We start from the raw sequence: 16103 nt of genomic DNA on the forward strand, positions 1-16103 counted from the left end.
CAGAAAATCGTCACTGGTCATGGCCACGAGCGGGAATTGAACTTGGTTGGTCGGATGCCGAGCGCAGCGCGCTCCACGTTTCACAAGCATAGAGAAGGGAGGACATGACCATGGCCGAGAAGACCCGAAGCTTCGTGTTGAGAGACAGACCAGATAGCTTCCACAAAACGTTATGCGGCCGATGAAAAAATAATGCTGCTCGGCTGATTCGGAGTGAGACCTCTGCGGTCAAACCGGAGCCAGTCAAGAGCACACTGCCCAGGTATGGAAAACTCTCCACTCTCTCCACAACTGCCCCATCACCAATCGGGAGTTGTGGGGGCGGAGTGTCTGACGGTACACAATACCCAGGCAGGTGCTTAGTTTTGGTGGGGATGATGGTAAGGCCCCACCTCTTTGTGGCACGCTCCAGGTTCAGCAGCAGCGCCTCCAACTCCTCCCCTGAGTGAGCAGCGCAGTCACCATCATCGGCATATATAAAATGGTTGACCAATAGGGAGCCATCGCTTGACCGCACCCAGGCATCGATTAGCCTCCCATTGTATCTGTACCAGATGGAAATTCCTCCGGTACAGCATTTGAAGGCTTCACGAACTACGTGGTCAAAATAGATGTTAAATAATGTGGGAGTCGGAGGACATCCCTGTCGCACCCCAAGGTGAACAAGGAATGGCTCCGACTCCCGGCCAAGTATTTTTACCTGGGCTTGCTCACCATCATGAAGGTCCTTAATGATTGTGAGCAGAGAGTCAGGGACTCCGAAAGCACGAATAACAACCCAGAGCCCAGGCCTACTGATGGTATCATAGGCCTTGACCAGGTCAATAAAGCAAAGATGTAGGTTCTGTTGGAATTCCTTACACCTCTGCTGTAGCAGACGGAGGTAAAATTTGGCATCTGTGTAGGTCCGCCCTTTCCTGAAATCACATTGGGGCTCCGCAAGCCTCTCTTCAGCATGCCTGGCAAGGCGATGTTGAATGATCCTTGCCAGGACCTTTCCCGGCACACTGAGGAGGGAGGATCCCCCATAGTTGTTACAGTCTGTGTGGTCCCCCTTCTTAAAGAGAGGGACCACCAGGGCATCCTTCCAATCCTGCGGAACCAGTCTCCAGACTGTGGTCCAGACTGTTATTATGATGTCATGTAGGGAAGTCTACGCACAAATGCTGCCCTTTCTCAGATTTTCGATTGGGAGATCATCTCTGCCCTGTGCTTTTCCTGGTCTCAGACTCTGGATCACCTTCTGTACTTCCTCAAAAGATGGCACCTCAACCAGCCAATATTTTAGGCACTGTAGCCTCAGCAGGGTTATCCGCACTTTTCCCCATGATGTTTTCCAGCCTGAGGGATTTCCCCTCCCCCAAGACCTCACAGAAATGCTCAGAAAATCTGCAATCCTGTTCCTGGTGGTTGGGGATCGGATCACCTTTTTCCCCTAATGATGGTGATAGATGTGGTGCTGCTCTGTAGCAGGGTGGGTGTGACATTGCTGCCCCCTGTTGTATGTGTAGTGACATAGAAACAGTCACATTGCAGCATAGTCCTGACTGCTGGCAGGGAAGGGGATCTGTAGTTCACAGCAGCCCTGACTGACAGCAGGCCACGTAAAGAACCGGAGATTGATCGAGGGGAAAGGTTATGGAAGGGTCACATCGATAACCCGCTGGAAGGTTCCAGAAGGGGGCGTGGCTGGGGGCGGAGCCAGGCCACGATGACAGTATAAGAGGGGCCCCGGGAGGGAACCCTCGGGGCTGTCGTAAGGAGTGGGATCCCGTCATGCTGCTGGAGTCTTCACCGTCATCTCCGTCTTCACCATCTCGGCGTCGCCAAGCTGTCCTAACTGGGAACCGTAGTTACTAAGTGTTACTGTCAGGGCGTGTTAATAAACCAGAGTGCCTCCTACTCTTAGTGTCTCTGAGTCAGTCACTACATATGGACCAGAGCTCAATTGCAGGGATCTTAGAAGTAGTTATATAATATCTGCTTCTGTGGGCTATTCTCTAACTGGGTGATGCACTTCTCTGCAAGAGATGCAAATTGAGTCTGTCTTGTGACACGACGACACCGGTAGCGCTCTTGATCACTGGGAGGAAGAGACAGATGTGCGCTGGTGTCGCAGAGCATGTGCCATGGTTGCGAGATCATACAACCTCGCCTGGTATGCAGGAGGTCGTGGGTTTGATTCTGACCCTGACGCCTGTTGTGTATTTGGAGTTTGCATGTTCTCCCCGTGGTCGTGTGGATTTTTTTCCTGGTCCTCCGGTTTTTCCCTCCACATTTAGAAACATGCGTTTAGAGCAGCGGTTCTTAACTTTTACTGCAGCCTTGCACCCTTTTGGTTCTCAATCGATAAAAAAAAATAATGTTAATAAATACATAGGTTTGATAAAACAAAGTAGTTGGGCTTATGTGACCGTGCTTAATTTGTGTTTCGATGGTTACCTTCTAAAGAAATCTGGCATGTCTCGCACCCCCAGAAAGGGTATCTCGCACCCCCAGGGGGTACGTGCACCCCAGGATAAGAACCACTGGTTTAGAGTATTTGGCTGCTATACATTTCCACGTGATAAGCCACTTCATTGAGCTATCATTTGTAGCCAGGTCACTTCTGAAAAAGAGCTACGTAGCTCAGTTAAATAGTTAATAGGGCGGTGGCGTTGTCTTGTGCATATCTTCCTGGCTGTATAATAATTCTGGGGGAGATACATGCCTGGTGAGGTGACTCCACGTGGTGGTTCTGTGGTGTGTACAATATTCCAGGGCTGGTTGGCAAAATGTTTTTTACATGTGGTCTGCTTCTCCATATTCGCCTCTTGTTGCTGGAGTATTTACTTGGAAGTCTGTAATTTATAGCGGTGCGGTCGTCTTGATGTTACCTGCACACTTCCATCCAGGGAAGACTTGAAGCCTAAGAATACCAACTGCTTCATAACCACCATCATCAACTCTCCCTCTACACTAGCAGAGGTTGACTGAAAATGTCCCGAACACGATTGCGCGAGCCTTTGGGTGCAAGCGTTCCACACAGATGCAGTGTTACATCAATGTAGCGTGGTGCGGCTTTGGTAGTGCGATTGTAATAACTCTGCATTGCTCTAATGGTGAAAACGTGTTCCGAGTTTGGGTGTTGCTCCACGTGCAGATTAGTTGCTGCTCCTAGTGTGCAGTTACACTTCTGTACCCCCCCCATCTCTCAGTGTAAGTTGACAGATGTGGGCATACCTCTATACGTTTGGGTTGCGTTCTTGAAAACCTGAATGTAAAGTGAAAAATTGTAAATGGAAACGTATTTTCCCATAAAATGCCATTTTATAAACTAAACTAAAATGTAATTATTTTATAAGGTAAGGCTTATTTTCAGAAGCAACTTGGCCACAAATGATAGCTCAACGGTAAGTGGCTTATCACGTGGATATTTCTAGCAGCCGAATACACTAAACACATGTTGATTCTAAATGTGGTGTGAAAAACTGGAGTACCTGGAGAAAAATCTACAAGACCACGGGGAGAACATGCAAACTTCAGTTATACAAGTGTCACGGTCAGGATCGAACCCACGACCTGTATACCTCCTGAGAATATATCGCCACTGGGGCACGGTCTGTGAGGTGGGTGTGTGAGATGATGCTGTGGCGAGGAGTGGCGACTGGGAAATGTGAGGGAGGGGCTGTAGGAGGGTTTGCCTCCCCTGCGGGTCATCGGACATAATAACGAAATTAACAAGACGTACACCGACAAAGAAGTTTACATTTACAATTAATGTATCAACGAATCATTTTAAATGGCATTGACCTATATCGGGCTTGTTCCTGCACTTTGTTTTGTCACTCCTTTGCCAGTCTCGATGACCGGCCATCTTCCCTGCCAAGGACATGTCCGGCCTAAGCCCGCTCTTCTTGGCAGTCACTATGACGTTGACATTTTGTTTCTCGCCGATGCGTTCCTCTGTCCGACTCTCTGTATAATTTACACCATTGGAACCTCCTTTGCCAGTAGCAAAATATGATAATTGTTTTTTTACCCTTTTATCTGGCAACAAAACTGATACCTTTTTTACAAGGAGTCATGTTTGTATTGACCACAATACCTGCGGTCGGAATGCAAACAAAAAACATAACTGATAATGTATGCACTGTCCTTGAAATTGATTGGTCCACACCCGAGACAGCATTTCTTAGAGCCTAGTCTCACATGGTATTGGACCAGATGACGCCAAAAGGCACACAACTCAAGGACAATGCACCATCAGAGTATGAGATCTTGGGGTAAACATTTACACCATTGGAACCTCCTTTGCCAGTAGCAAAATATGTTTCCAGATGAAAGGGTAAAAAACAATTACCATATTTTGCTACTGGCAAAGGAGGTTCCAATGGTGTAAATGCTTACCCCGAGCTCTCATACTCTGATGGTGCATTGTCCTTGAGTTGTGCGCCTTTTAGCGTCATCTGGTCCAACACCATGTGAGACTAGGCTTTAGGAAAAGCTGTCTCGGGTGTGGACCAATCAATTTCAAGGACAGTGCATACATTACCAGAGTTGTGTTTTTTGTTTGCATTCTGACCGCAGGTATTGTGGTCAATGCAAACATGACTCCTTGTAAAAAGGTGTCAGTTTTGTTAACATATAAAAGAGTAAAAAAACAATTATCATATCTCGGTATAATTCCAAGCGTGCCCCCTCTCCAGAAATGAGAGAGCGAAGAACAGTGGGAGAGAAGAATGAGAAACAGGACTGTAACTCGCGCACTCTTTGTGTTGCCTTCACTTAGGCCCGAGTGTTTCTGAAGCTTCCACGACCCTATCCAGCTCAGCAGCTAAGGGCGCTCATCTCCTCACGCTGCTGGAGACGTCCATGCAGAGTGAAGGCTCAGCTCGGAGTGAACGTGGGGCCAATACTGACAATGGCAGTGTGAGTGGAGCTCAGCAAAATGCCTCAATCACTGAAGACGACTTCTTCGATTCAAGTGATGTTGTGAGTCATAATACTACTGATGCTTCACAGTCCTTGTCATTTTGCAGCTGTGAAGGACCTCCCTGTGATATGTCTGTTGTGGGGGTTATTTGACTGCTTTTTCCCCTCGCTGTTCAGTGTGGGTTGAGGTGGAGGCGCAGGACCTTTTCAGATATTGCTTGCCACTGATGTTAGCCGTGGCCAGGAATCTCACTCATGTCTCCGGGTTCAGAGTGCAGTCCACCCAGTATGCTGCTTCTCCCACCCATGCACTTTTTCTTAACATGAATACCAAGTCATTGACAGCCCTTGGTCAATTCCTTGCTGAATGAAAACCACCTTGTGCAGGATGGTGGAGGGGAGATCCATGACCAATTTTGGATGTTGCTTATCACAAATGTTTTCCGTGGCTGGGAATCGAACTTGAGTTACTGGTTCATAGTGCAGCGCACGATCTGGTATTTAGATGCTATATGACAATGTATTTGTGTTTCACGAATTGGTTATCAGTGCTGGTAGCCGCTTCGGTTAAAAACAAATACGTATTCATTAGGGCTTGCTTGCTTTGGACTGAATAGAAATGTTGTCTCTAATCTTATGTGTGCGGAGAGTGATGGTGCAGTGGTTAGCACAGTGTGGTTAGCGTTTTTTGAGAGCTTGGATGACTCCATCTCTGCTGAGTCGAATGCATATTCATTGTCGACAAAGGCCAGGCGCCATGGTAATCAGAATTCATTGGTCAATTCCAGACAGATTTATAGTATGCGTGTGATTGATGGTAGCAGTCTTTCCTAAACTCTGTCTGCTCCTGTGGTTGGCTCCCATCTAATTTGTTAGTTATTATGTTCCCAGTGATTTTCATGAGTAATTTATATCCGTGCAATGAGAGCTTCATGGGTGTGCAGTTATTCAAGTTTGTTTTATCTCCATTTTGAATTGAAGGATTGATCTAAGCATTGCTCCAAGGTAGCGTGTTTGACTCGTTTTATAGTGATGGAGTCAGTCACTTATGAGCCACAGTGTTATTATCATCTCTTCATCTGGATTTGTCAATGGAAGTGACTCTGTCTCCGCAGGCATCTGATCTTTACATCACCTGGCAATGCTTGATAACATCTCTCCGAAGAAACAAAAAATTCATGATCATCAACAAGAGGTACCATTTCTATCGCAATATCAGCAATAAGATGCAAGCTTTATCTCGTATCCTCCATGCTTAATTCACTCTACTCCCCTCAGCGCACTCTCCCACATCTCATCTCTCTCCTCTGCTTCACTTTCTCTCGCCTACAGCAACCAATGCTTCCTGTGAGAACCTTCATTCAAATGTTGCTCAATCGGGGTTGCCCCCTTCGCTGCTGCTGCCCCTATAGTCTGGAGCTATCTTCAACAGCCCATCCCCAATGCTAAGAGCCATCACCTGGTCCAAGTCCAGGCTCTAAGTACTGTACTTCCCTTGCACCTGTGACTGTCTCTGCTGGTGAATTGTATTAATTTACTCTTCTCCCATGAGCTCTGAGCAATGATTACAGTGCTGTAAACATTCTCAATCCCCGTTTATTTTACCTCCCTGGATGCGCGCGTTCCCTGATGTCTGTGCAGCGTCTTGTGGGGAGCGGTAGTACAACTGTTAGCGCACTTCGCTAGGAACCCGGCGACCTGAGTTCGATTCCTGCTCACGGCGACCAACACCAGTGACTATTGTCTGAACCGGTCTTGGGCCTCCCCTAGGTCGACTCAGCCTCAAATTAGTACCTCGTGTGTAAACATCATGACTGGGGAGACAAAGGCGGCTGGGCATGGTGTTGACCTCCCACCTCATGCACCGTGTTGGCCTAACTAGGTGCTTGCACCTCTCATTACGGTTGGCTATGTACGTTGTGAAAGAAATTCAACATACATACATACATACTTGCTCCAACAGTCTGAAGGGTATACGGGGGTGTTCTTTGTCATGTGCAGCGTCTTGGATTGCGGTCACGTGTGTTCCCCTTCACAGATCCAGAGTGACTTGTATTTGCTTTGTATGAATGGGATTCACGAATCTGTTTGTTCCAGTCAAAGTGTCTTCTTCCACTGAAGTCACCGCTACTGTGATTCTGTTTTTGAGGTCATCCAGATTAGTCGCTAATGGTGGCACAAAAACACGATTTTTTGTGCCACCGTGCTCTTTGACATTGGCAGATCAATGCCAAAACTCCGTTGAAACGCACGCTGCACCGCAATTACGGATTTGGTCTTGCTGAACTGCAGAACGCAAAACGCCTTGTAATGCGGGGTCGCCATCTTGCGAATGACTGAGGCTAGGGGCTGTTTGTGCGGTAAGAGAGGCATCTAGCGGTATTCATTTGAAACTCTATGCCCCGCCCTCTCTATGCCCCGCCCTTTCAAGTGTTAAGAGTTTCATTCATGGGCGGTTCGTGGTTGCAGAGATATAGCGATTTAAAATCGGGTCCATATTTTTGAAACACCATGTAAGTTCAAACAACCACCATGACTGACACGGCGTGAGGAGGCTTTCAGCTAGAATGGTGTTCGCAAAAGGCTCGTGTTAGTTTTAATAATGTTATTAATCATCCATTTTGTTAATAACCAATCAAAGTTTTCCTGAAAAGCCTTTACCAGGCGTCCACACATGTGGGGAAGGTGTCGACTTGGGCCTTGTGGTGCAGGCTCTGCGGATCACTCGTAACAATGTGCATCTCCTCGATCATCCACCGCTGCATGAAGGTCGCGCCGTTAGCCATGCTTCATCACGCCGGTCACTGTGAAGTTGGGGTAGCCCAGGATTGATTCAGATATCGCCCGCCACATTTGCGGCAGCCACGGCTGGGAATCGAACATGGGTTGCCAGGTTCGTAGCGCAGTGTGTGAACCGCCACTCCACCCACGTTACCTGTAAACATGGGCGTTTATCAACTTTGTTATCAGATAAACAACGTCACGTGAGTAATTGTGCCCTTCTTACAATTAAGGACTTCCATATACAATAACTAAATACGGTCTACCCTGGATTATCTGGGGTATAAGGGGAGTTGACGCCCGGGTAAAACAAAACACAGATAACGCAAAATGCTTGGGAATGAAGTTTTAAAACACGTTCATTGTGAATTAGGTGAAGACACAAAATGTGGCGTCTGTTTAAATTGCTTTTTAAAGTAATTGGTTTACATACCGATGTATTTTGTGGTCAACTGATATACTGACCTTCGACGAGTGAGGAGCAACTAATATTCAGCTCACGAGTAAAATTGCTTCACTTATGTTTTTCATAAGCTCAGATGCTGTGCAACGCGAATCTTCTGCGTAGGAACAATATCGAGTCGTCAGCAGTGGTTTACCTGGTTCTATCAGCGGGTGTTGGTAATGCCAGCTCTGGTTGCATAAAATCTGATAGAATTCACAGGACTGCTTCTGCCAGGCTGCGCGAGCAGCTGAAAGCCACCGCTCATGCAGAGGGACCCAGGGACGGCGAGGAAAGCACCACCCAGCTCGACGACAGGAGACGCGCCGAGATTTCTGAGTTGAGGCTGCTGGAGGTGCAATACCAGCTGTGCCTGCGGGAATACAACAGAGCGCTGTGCCCCGCTTCAGATGCGCTCAGAGAACAGAGGGTCAGTCATGCGCATCCCTTGCACCCACTCTCTTTTGTGGGTTTGTTAAAGGAGTGGCCCAGGACTTGTTCAGAAATCGCTTGTCACTGATGTTAGCCGTGACTGGGAATCAAACTTTGGTTCTCCAGTTCATAGCTCAGTACATGAACCACGGTGCCATGCCTCAATCTGAATGATGTTAAGAGAATAATCTATTGTGTCAAACCACACTGTGCCACACTTTTCAAGTGAGGTAAAAGTTACATATGTGTGTGTATCTCTTTTGATACCCTATGAAACTATGTGAATAATAGTTTTTAAAACAGTGAGACTCCCATCAGGGTAGAGCAGTGGCAGGCAACACGCTATGAACACAGCAAACAGAGTTCGATTAGTTTCCGTGGGCAAAATGCGTGGCGAGCGATATATTCTAGCCACTCCTGAGCACTCCCTTCACAATCCTGCGCTGACCGGGGTAGCGAAGTTTAGTGCAACAGACCTTGTAGCCGAAAGCGGCAGGGGGGGCATCATCCAGCAGTGGGTCGATAAAAGGCCGTTCATCACAAACACAAGTGGCTGAGTCGGTATAAGGCTGACGCGTTGGCGTTGTCTGCGCGCGTCTGCTATAGAACTCAGCAGATCGGGAATTTGTGCGCATCGCAGCAATGGCACTGGATCAGCTGAACTGCAATTATCAGAAGATTCAGCGCTTCCTTGAGAACGGGGGCCACCTCGATGCAACAGAGCCCCTCTCCTTCGCTCTGCACTCTCCACGCTACTTGATCAAGCCGTACTGTCCCTGGAAGGTGCTGTATTCCCGTTTGCTTTGTGATAGCGTGCAGGTTCCCATATCTGGGCAGCGTGCTCACGATCAACTCCAGTTTGACAGAAGAGGTCTCGCTCCGAATCAGTCGAGCGGCATCTTTTAGTTGGCCACTTAACGCTATGTGGAAGTCATCTGGCCTGTTGCTTCCTACGAAGCTCCGGGTCTTCTTGACCACGTCAGCATTGTCCATCACCGTCGCATGAGAGCCTCCCCACGCCGTCACCACCCTTCGTGGTCTCGTAATGCCGTGCTCCTTCCTGCACTCGAGCTGGTCACATCGCTCCATCTCCGTGGTGGTCCCCTTGAGGGCGTTCTGACAGCTGTGCCCGTTGTCAGGCTCATCTAGCAGAGTATCCTGTACAAGTAACTGCCATTAACAGTCGATGTGATGTCTCCCATTTGTGTTTGTTGTGTTCTCAAGACCATTTGTCACTCATTCTCTCAGTGTATGTGCAAGTATGCATATCTCCTTGCTTCTCTGCGCACGTTTAAGCTTGTGTTCCTTCTCTTTGTCAGTGTTTGTGTGTCCGTACGTCATATTCGGCAGCGCAAACTGATGGAAACTTTATTTTGGCACATGATTGCGTTGATTTTCATTGTCAAATTCAGCTTTCCAAAAGCATTCCATCCTGTTCTCTTTCACCTCTTTTTGCCATGATTTTGAGCCTGATCAGCTTTCAGTGACCTACTGGCCTACCTGATCCATCCTGGGTTTACCCAAGCTGGATTGTTTATTATTTAAAATCTCAGTCATTAAATTTTTTTATTTGTAACATTCAGTGCCATGAACAGAGTAACCACATTTATATTTATGACACTGACATAGCCTCACAGTCTCAGATGTCTTGCTGTGAGGCAATGGAAATCTCATTCATTAAATCGGCGTCATGCAATGAGGTGAAGATTCCATGGGGGGACGTGACAGCAGCGTCCTCTGTGTGTCAAAGAATGGGTGACGCAGAGATTCTGTTGCAGGGACTGGTCCAAAATTCTTATAAGTGGCAATTCTGTTGCTCATACACTAGGGGGTGCACTCATCCTCACTGCTGTGAGGTGTTAATGTGACACCTAACACTACAATAAAGGCAGACCTTGCTTAGCACTCAAGATGCGTTCATGCAAAAGTGAGCACTAATCCAATCAGCACTAAACTGGGTCATAATACCATTGTTATATTTTACATATGAGCAATATATGAGGGCTTCATTGGGGTATCAGTAATCACGTTAATAATAATATAGATGGTAAGTCTTTTTTTAATCTGTGTTATTTCCTGTACTCGCCAGTGCATCCACCTGATCCTCGCCTGCCCCGACTTGCCTTATCAATTGCATTTTAACATCCAAAGTGATAATTTTCCTTGACACTTTGGTCACGTATCTAGCACTAACACTTGCAGGCCTCTTCTGGTAAAGTCACGTAGAATGGAAATAATAAAATAATATTTTATTATTTCCATTCTACGTGACTTTACCGAAAGAACCAAGAAGATGAATCCCTGCAGTCACGAAAGCTTTAAATCGAAACTTGCAGGCCTTTTTACAGACATGGGTCTAAAATATTTTTCGATTTAAAGCTTTCGTGACTGCAGGGATTCATCTTCTTGGTTCTTTCGGTAAAGTCACGTAGAATGGAAATAATAAAATAATAAAAATAAAACATAATAAAATAATTCTCACGACGTTTCGGCCACAACGCAAGCAGCCATCCTCAGGTGAAGAACAGGTCTGTCAAGGAGACAGAGTCTGAATGACAACCCCAGGCTTGGAGCGTCTTTTTTAAGCTGGGATGGAGGGGGGGAGAGCGCCTTGACAAAACAATTTGCATATCAAGAGGAATTTAGCATATTTATGGGAAATGCAGATATGCGATTAGTACTACTTGTGAAATGCGTAGGAGGTTTGGCGAGGGGTTTAAAGTCATTATGCCCGTGCATTATGCAGGATTAGTAGCATCAAAGGGAGGGGGTAGGGGTAGCATTAATAAAGAGAAGGAATGTTAATAGTGTGTATCTGCAGTAGCTAAACCACCACGTAAACAACTAAAGTATAAACTACATAGTATCATCAGTATACTAAATATACTCTTCAATAAGTTGAGCTACTAACAGTAAGTAATACATTACAATTCTACGTCGCAAAAAATATAATATGCTTTCAGCTAAACTTTATTCTCTTACATCACACGGGTATACCCCGTACTATATACTGCCATAGACAAACCCAACATTAAATTATATACTGTATTATTATAATACACCACTCTATACCTTATACATTGTAATATTACACTATGTATTATTCTACCTACCCTACTGTATATCACACTGCTGTATATTCACTATACAATTACGATACTATATATTACTTTTTACATTGTATAAAACATTACAATTGTATACTATTTATTATTATTATACAATCAGCTATACACTATACCATTGACCGTCGCGTGAAAGATACTAAGAGGAAGCAACGAAATATGTCAATGGGAGAGTTGTGGTAGGAAACTTGCAGCGGAGCACAAAATCCATTCCCTGCAGAGAATACAAGATATATAGTCAATGCCAGTGAGTGGACTGCGGTCTGAAAGTCACCGTAAACGTGAACACAATCAGTTAAGATCCGAAATGGTTTATTACGTCCTTCGGTTATTACGTCCTTCGGTTGAAATTGTCTCTGTTTGTATATGTGGATCGCCTCATGAACGAATCACTCATGGTAGCTAGATGGCTTGCAGAGAACCTCAATATCATGTGAGCCCACTGAATTGTAACAGTGATCTGCCACGGCTGAGGTGTTTGTCCTACCGTGTTTCAAGTCTGCTTTATGTTCACGGATGCGGTCCGAGACATGTCGTTTGGTTTCTCCAATGTAACTGCTACCACAGAGGCAACTGGAGGCATATTATACTTTTTGCGACGTAGAATTGTAATGTATTACTGTTAGTAGCTCAGCTTATTGAAGAGTATATTTAGTATACTGATGATACTATGTAGTTTATACTTTAGTTGTTTACGTGGTGGTTTAGTTACTGCAGATACATACTATTAACATTCCTTCTCTTTATTAATGCTACCCCTACCCCCTCCCTTTGATGCTGCTAATCCTGCATAATGCACGGGCATAATGACTTTAAACCCCTCGCCAAACTTCCTACGCATTTCACAAGTAGTACTAATCGCATATCTGCATTTCCCATAAATATGCTAAATTCCTCTTGATATGCAAATTATTTTGTCAAGGCGCTCTCTCCCCCTCCATTCCCGCTTAAAAAAGACGCTCTAAGCCTGGGGTTGTCATTCAGACTCTGTCTCCTTGACAGACCTGTTCTTCACCTGAGGGACGGCTGCTTGCGTTGTGGCCGAAACGTCGTGAGAATTATTTTATTATGTTTTATTTGTATTATTTTATTATTTCCAATCTACGTGACTTTACCAAAAGAACCAAGAAGAAGAGGGTCTAAAATACTCAACAACATACAAATAACATACCAGAACAAGACAGAGAGAGACCAAGGCGGAGTAAACGCACGTTGGCAGGCGGGTGTGTTGTAATAACTGGCAAGCGCTGCTCGGCTCAGAGCGCCTCACTCTCATTGGCTCAGCGAATATAAACAAAGATGGCATTGGGTGCTTTTCCTTGGCCAGCGCTGCGTGTTTTCCCTCGTCAGCAACTTTTAAGATTTAACATTTTTTAAGTAGCATTTTTTTCCAGGACAAAGAGTGGTGTAACAGAATCGGCCTTCTACCGGGTAGCGCTAAGCGAGGTCTGCCTGTATTTTGAATTATCAGAGCAGGAATTTAGTGAAATTAAGAGCAAAACCAAACTACTTTTATTTGTCTAATAAATATGATTGGTGGCCAGGCAAAGACCATCAACTCAAGAACCCAGTTTAATCGCTGGCGGTTGAAGCCGATGTTTGCACCTAGGGTCTTAAGTGGTGTTGGCACAGACACTATGTCCTCTGAGCCACCATAATTAAGCTTTTTCAGTCTTACATTTACAGTGGTTTGCAGTTGAATATTTTCCCGAAATAAAATTTTCATGGTGATCCTCTTGTAATAAGTGACGTAGAAGTGCATTTCGTTTCAATTCAATGTTTTTTTGGTTTTGTTTCTGTAGGTGCTCTTCGGGACAGAACACTACTCTGACTCTTTCTCAGAAACACAACCTAAAGGAGAGGTTTTAGAGATACTGGACAGTAATTACACAGACAAAGCAGCGCCAGGGGTGCTGCAGCTGGGAATCCAGCAGCCTGGTGCAATGCCTCAGTGCGGCGCCATCTCACGTGCTTCCATTGTACTCGAGCAGCCGATTCAATTGGTGTTTGAAACCAAGACCCAGGAACCAGTGTTTGGCCAAAACTGTTCCGCTGTCCATAGCTCTCCGGGAGACGGCGAGCTCGCGTCGCCGTCGAGCTACCGCCATCTCGGATTTCCCGCCACCGCGCCTACCTCGACCCAATCAAGCTATTTCACGCTGGCGCGACCCAAGTCCTACATGGCGTCCCCATGGGAAACGATCACCCAGAGCGAAACTCAACCTGAAGATGCCCGTGCTGTCGCTGTCACCGCCGCTGCCGCTATTGCTGCCGTGGATTCAAAGCCCAATTCGGCAGAATGGGCCACTGCAGCTACTTGCAGTGGTGGTCAGCCGGACAAATCAGGAGACCCAGGGAACAACAGTGGTGGGATTCTGAAGCAGAGGCTCGGTGTGCAGCAGGAACATGGAGAAGTGGACATCGCAGACACCAACACGGTGCCAATAACCTCACTCTCATTACTGCGCGGGGCGGGGGTGGTTTGTGTGACTAAACTCATTGGGCGGTGCGGAGTGGGGGGTAGGGGGAGCCAGGATCGATTAAAATATAATTCGCTGCTGATTATTGCCGTGGACAGGAATTTACTTTGGATCGTTGGGATCATAGCTCAGTGAGCTAACCGCTCTGCCACCGCTCCGCGTAGAGAGGCGCAGGGAAGAGAGAGGAGCCACAGGGAGGGTTTTGCTGGGAGACATCACGTAAGAAATCTCCGCCACACTCTGACACAAGCCCACTGCTCTGTTAGATTCTACTTCTGTCTCATCGCATGACACCGACAGCAAGGGTAAATTATATGAGAGAAAACACAACTTTATACGATGTACTTATAATGAACCATCTTTACGAGGGTCACTCGACCCCCTCCGCTATGGACGGATGAACAAAGCTAACGTGCAGCTCACTTATAGAGCAGCAGCGTTGGGCATTGCCTGAGCAGGCGCCTGTGAACCCCCAGCCACTTGCTGTGTTTAGGGTGAGAGCGGAGGGCCTGTTCCGGCCCCAGGAGCGGCCGTCCTTCCTCCGGACCCCACCGCCAGCCCTGCAGCCACTGGCGCCGGCGTGAGCGACGGCGTGAGGCGGCTGCTGATGTTGCTACACCAGCAGCATCCCCACCACACCAGGTCGGTGGCCACTGCCGTGTGGGCGCAGTCTTCCATTTCGCGGTGGCATTTGTAAAGCGACGGAGTTTACAACTGTGTGTGTGTCGGCGGGAGAGATGTTTCTCACTTGAGCAGCAGTAGCAGCAGCGCTGACGGTTGCATTTGCAATGTGGAAAGCATTTTGCTCTCCAGTGGAACATCGTGACCCTTGTTTGTTGCTCAGTGCAGAGATCATTGAGGCTCTGAAGAAAGCCCAGGTTGCATACGGAAGTCACTTCAGCAGCCAGTCCATCCGCTCCATCGTGAAGTTCGTGTCCTTCGCCTTGTCCAGCCAGAGGCCGTAGCGGCAGCAAACGGTCCGCTCGCTGGAGGAAGCTTCCTCTCGTGCGCCGCCTATGGCTGCCTCTCTCCACAGAATGAATGCACCCACATATAGCGTGCAGGGTCTTTAGATGCGGTCACAAAGTATTCGCTGTGATTGTGTTGTTTCCTAAATTCAGCCACGTTGCCGACATCAGTATCTGTGCTTAGTCTACAATGATTAACCATTTCAGATAACCAGTGATAATTGTTGTGAAATGAATGTAGTTAATGGAAATTAGAGTATAGTATACATATTTTAAAAAATCTAATTTTAGAGATGGAAGGGGGGCTGTGATGGGCACTTGAGCTGAATCTGGGTTTCATCTGCTTGTAGTTCTCAAGTTTAGTGTACTTCTTGGTTCTTTCGGTAAAGTCACGTAGAAGGGAAATAATAAAATAATAAAATTTTAAAACATAAAATAATTCTCACGACGTTTCGGCCACAACGCAAGCAAGCCGTCCTCAGGTGAAGAATAGGTCTGTCGGAAAAACAGCGTCTGAATGAACACCGCCAGGCTTGGCAGCGTATACTTAAGCTGGGTTGGAGGGGGGAAGGCGCGCCTTGACAAAGGAATTTGCATATCAAGAGGAATTTAACATATTTATGGGAAATGCAGAAATGGGATTAGTCACTACTTGTGGAATGCGTTGGAGGTGAGGGGGGGGGTTCAAAGTCATATTATGCCTGTGCATTATGCAGGATTAGCAGCATCAAAGGGAGGGAGGGGAGTAGGGTTAGCATTAATAAAGGGAAGGAATGTTAATAGTATGGAGCTGCAGCAACTAAACCACCACGTAAAAAACTAAAATATAAACTACATCAGTATCATCAATATACTAAATATACTCTCCAATAAGCTGAGCTACTAAAAGTAAGTCATACATTACAATTCTATGTCGCAAAAAGTATAATATGCCTCCAGCTAAACTTTTTTTCTTTTACAT

The 16103-nt window shown here is 46.4% G+C and overlaps 1 protein-coding gene across 1 annotated transcript in view; it reads left to right on the forward strand.

Moving 5' to 3' along the window:
* The window catches only part of LOC144937469 (uncharacterized), a 29467-nt gene extending 14328 nt beyond the window's left edge, over nucleotides 1-15139 (forward strand). The window contains exons 4-10 of the mRNA XM_078864714.1: nucleotides 4772-4974; nucleotides 6030-6109; nucleotides 8375-8567; nucleotides 9176-9352; nucleotides 13497-14132; nucleotides 14668-14816; nucleotides 15019-15139. Coding sequence (XP_078720840.1) covers nucleotides 4772-4974; nucleotides 6030-6109; nucleotides 8375-8567; nucleotides 9176-9352; nucleotides 13497-14132; nucleotides 14668-14816; nucleotides 15019-15139 — 1559 coding nt within the window. The remainder of the gene's footprint in view (nucleotides 1-4771; nucleotides 4975-6029; nucleotides 6110-8374; nucleotides 8568-9175; nucleotides 9353-13496; nucleotides 14133-14667; nucleotides 14817-15018) is intronic.
* Nucleotides 15140-16103: the final 964 nt, after the last annotated feature.

Source organism: Lampetra fluviatilis, chromosome 19 (genome assembly GCF_964198595.1).
Source record: "Lampetra fluviatilis chromosome 19, kcLamFluv1.1, whole genome shotgun sequence".
Lineage (NCBI taxonomy): Eukaryota > Metazoa > Chordata > Hyperoartia > Petromyzontiformes > Petromyzontidae > Lampetra > Lampetra fluviatilis.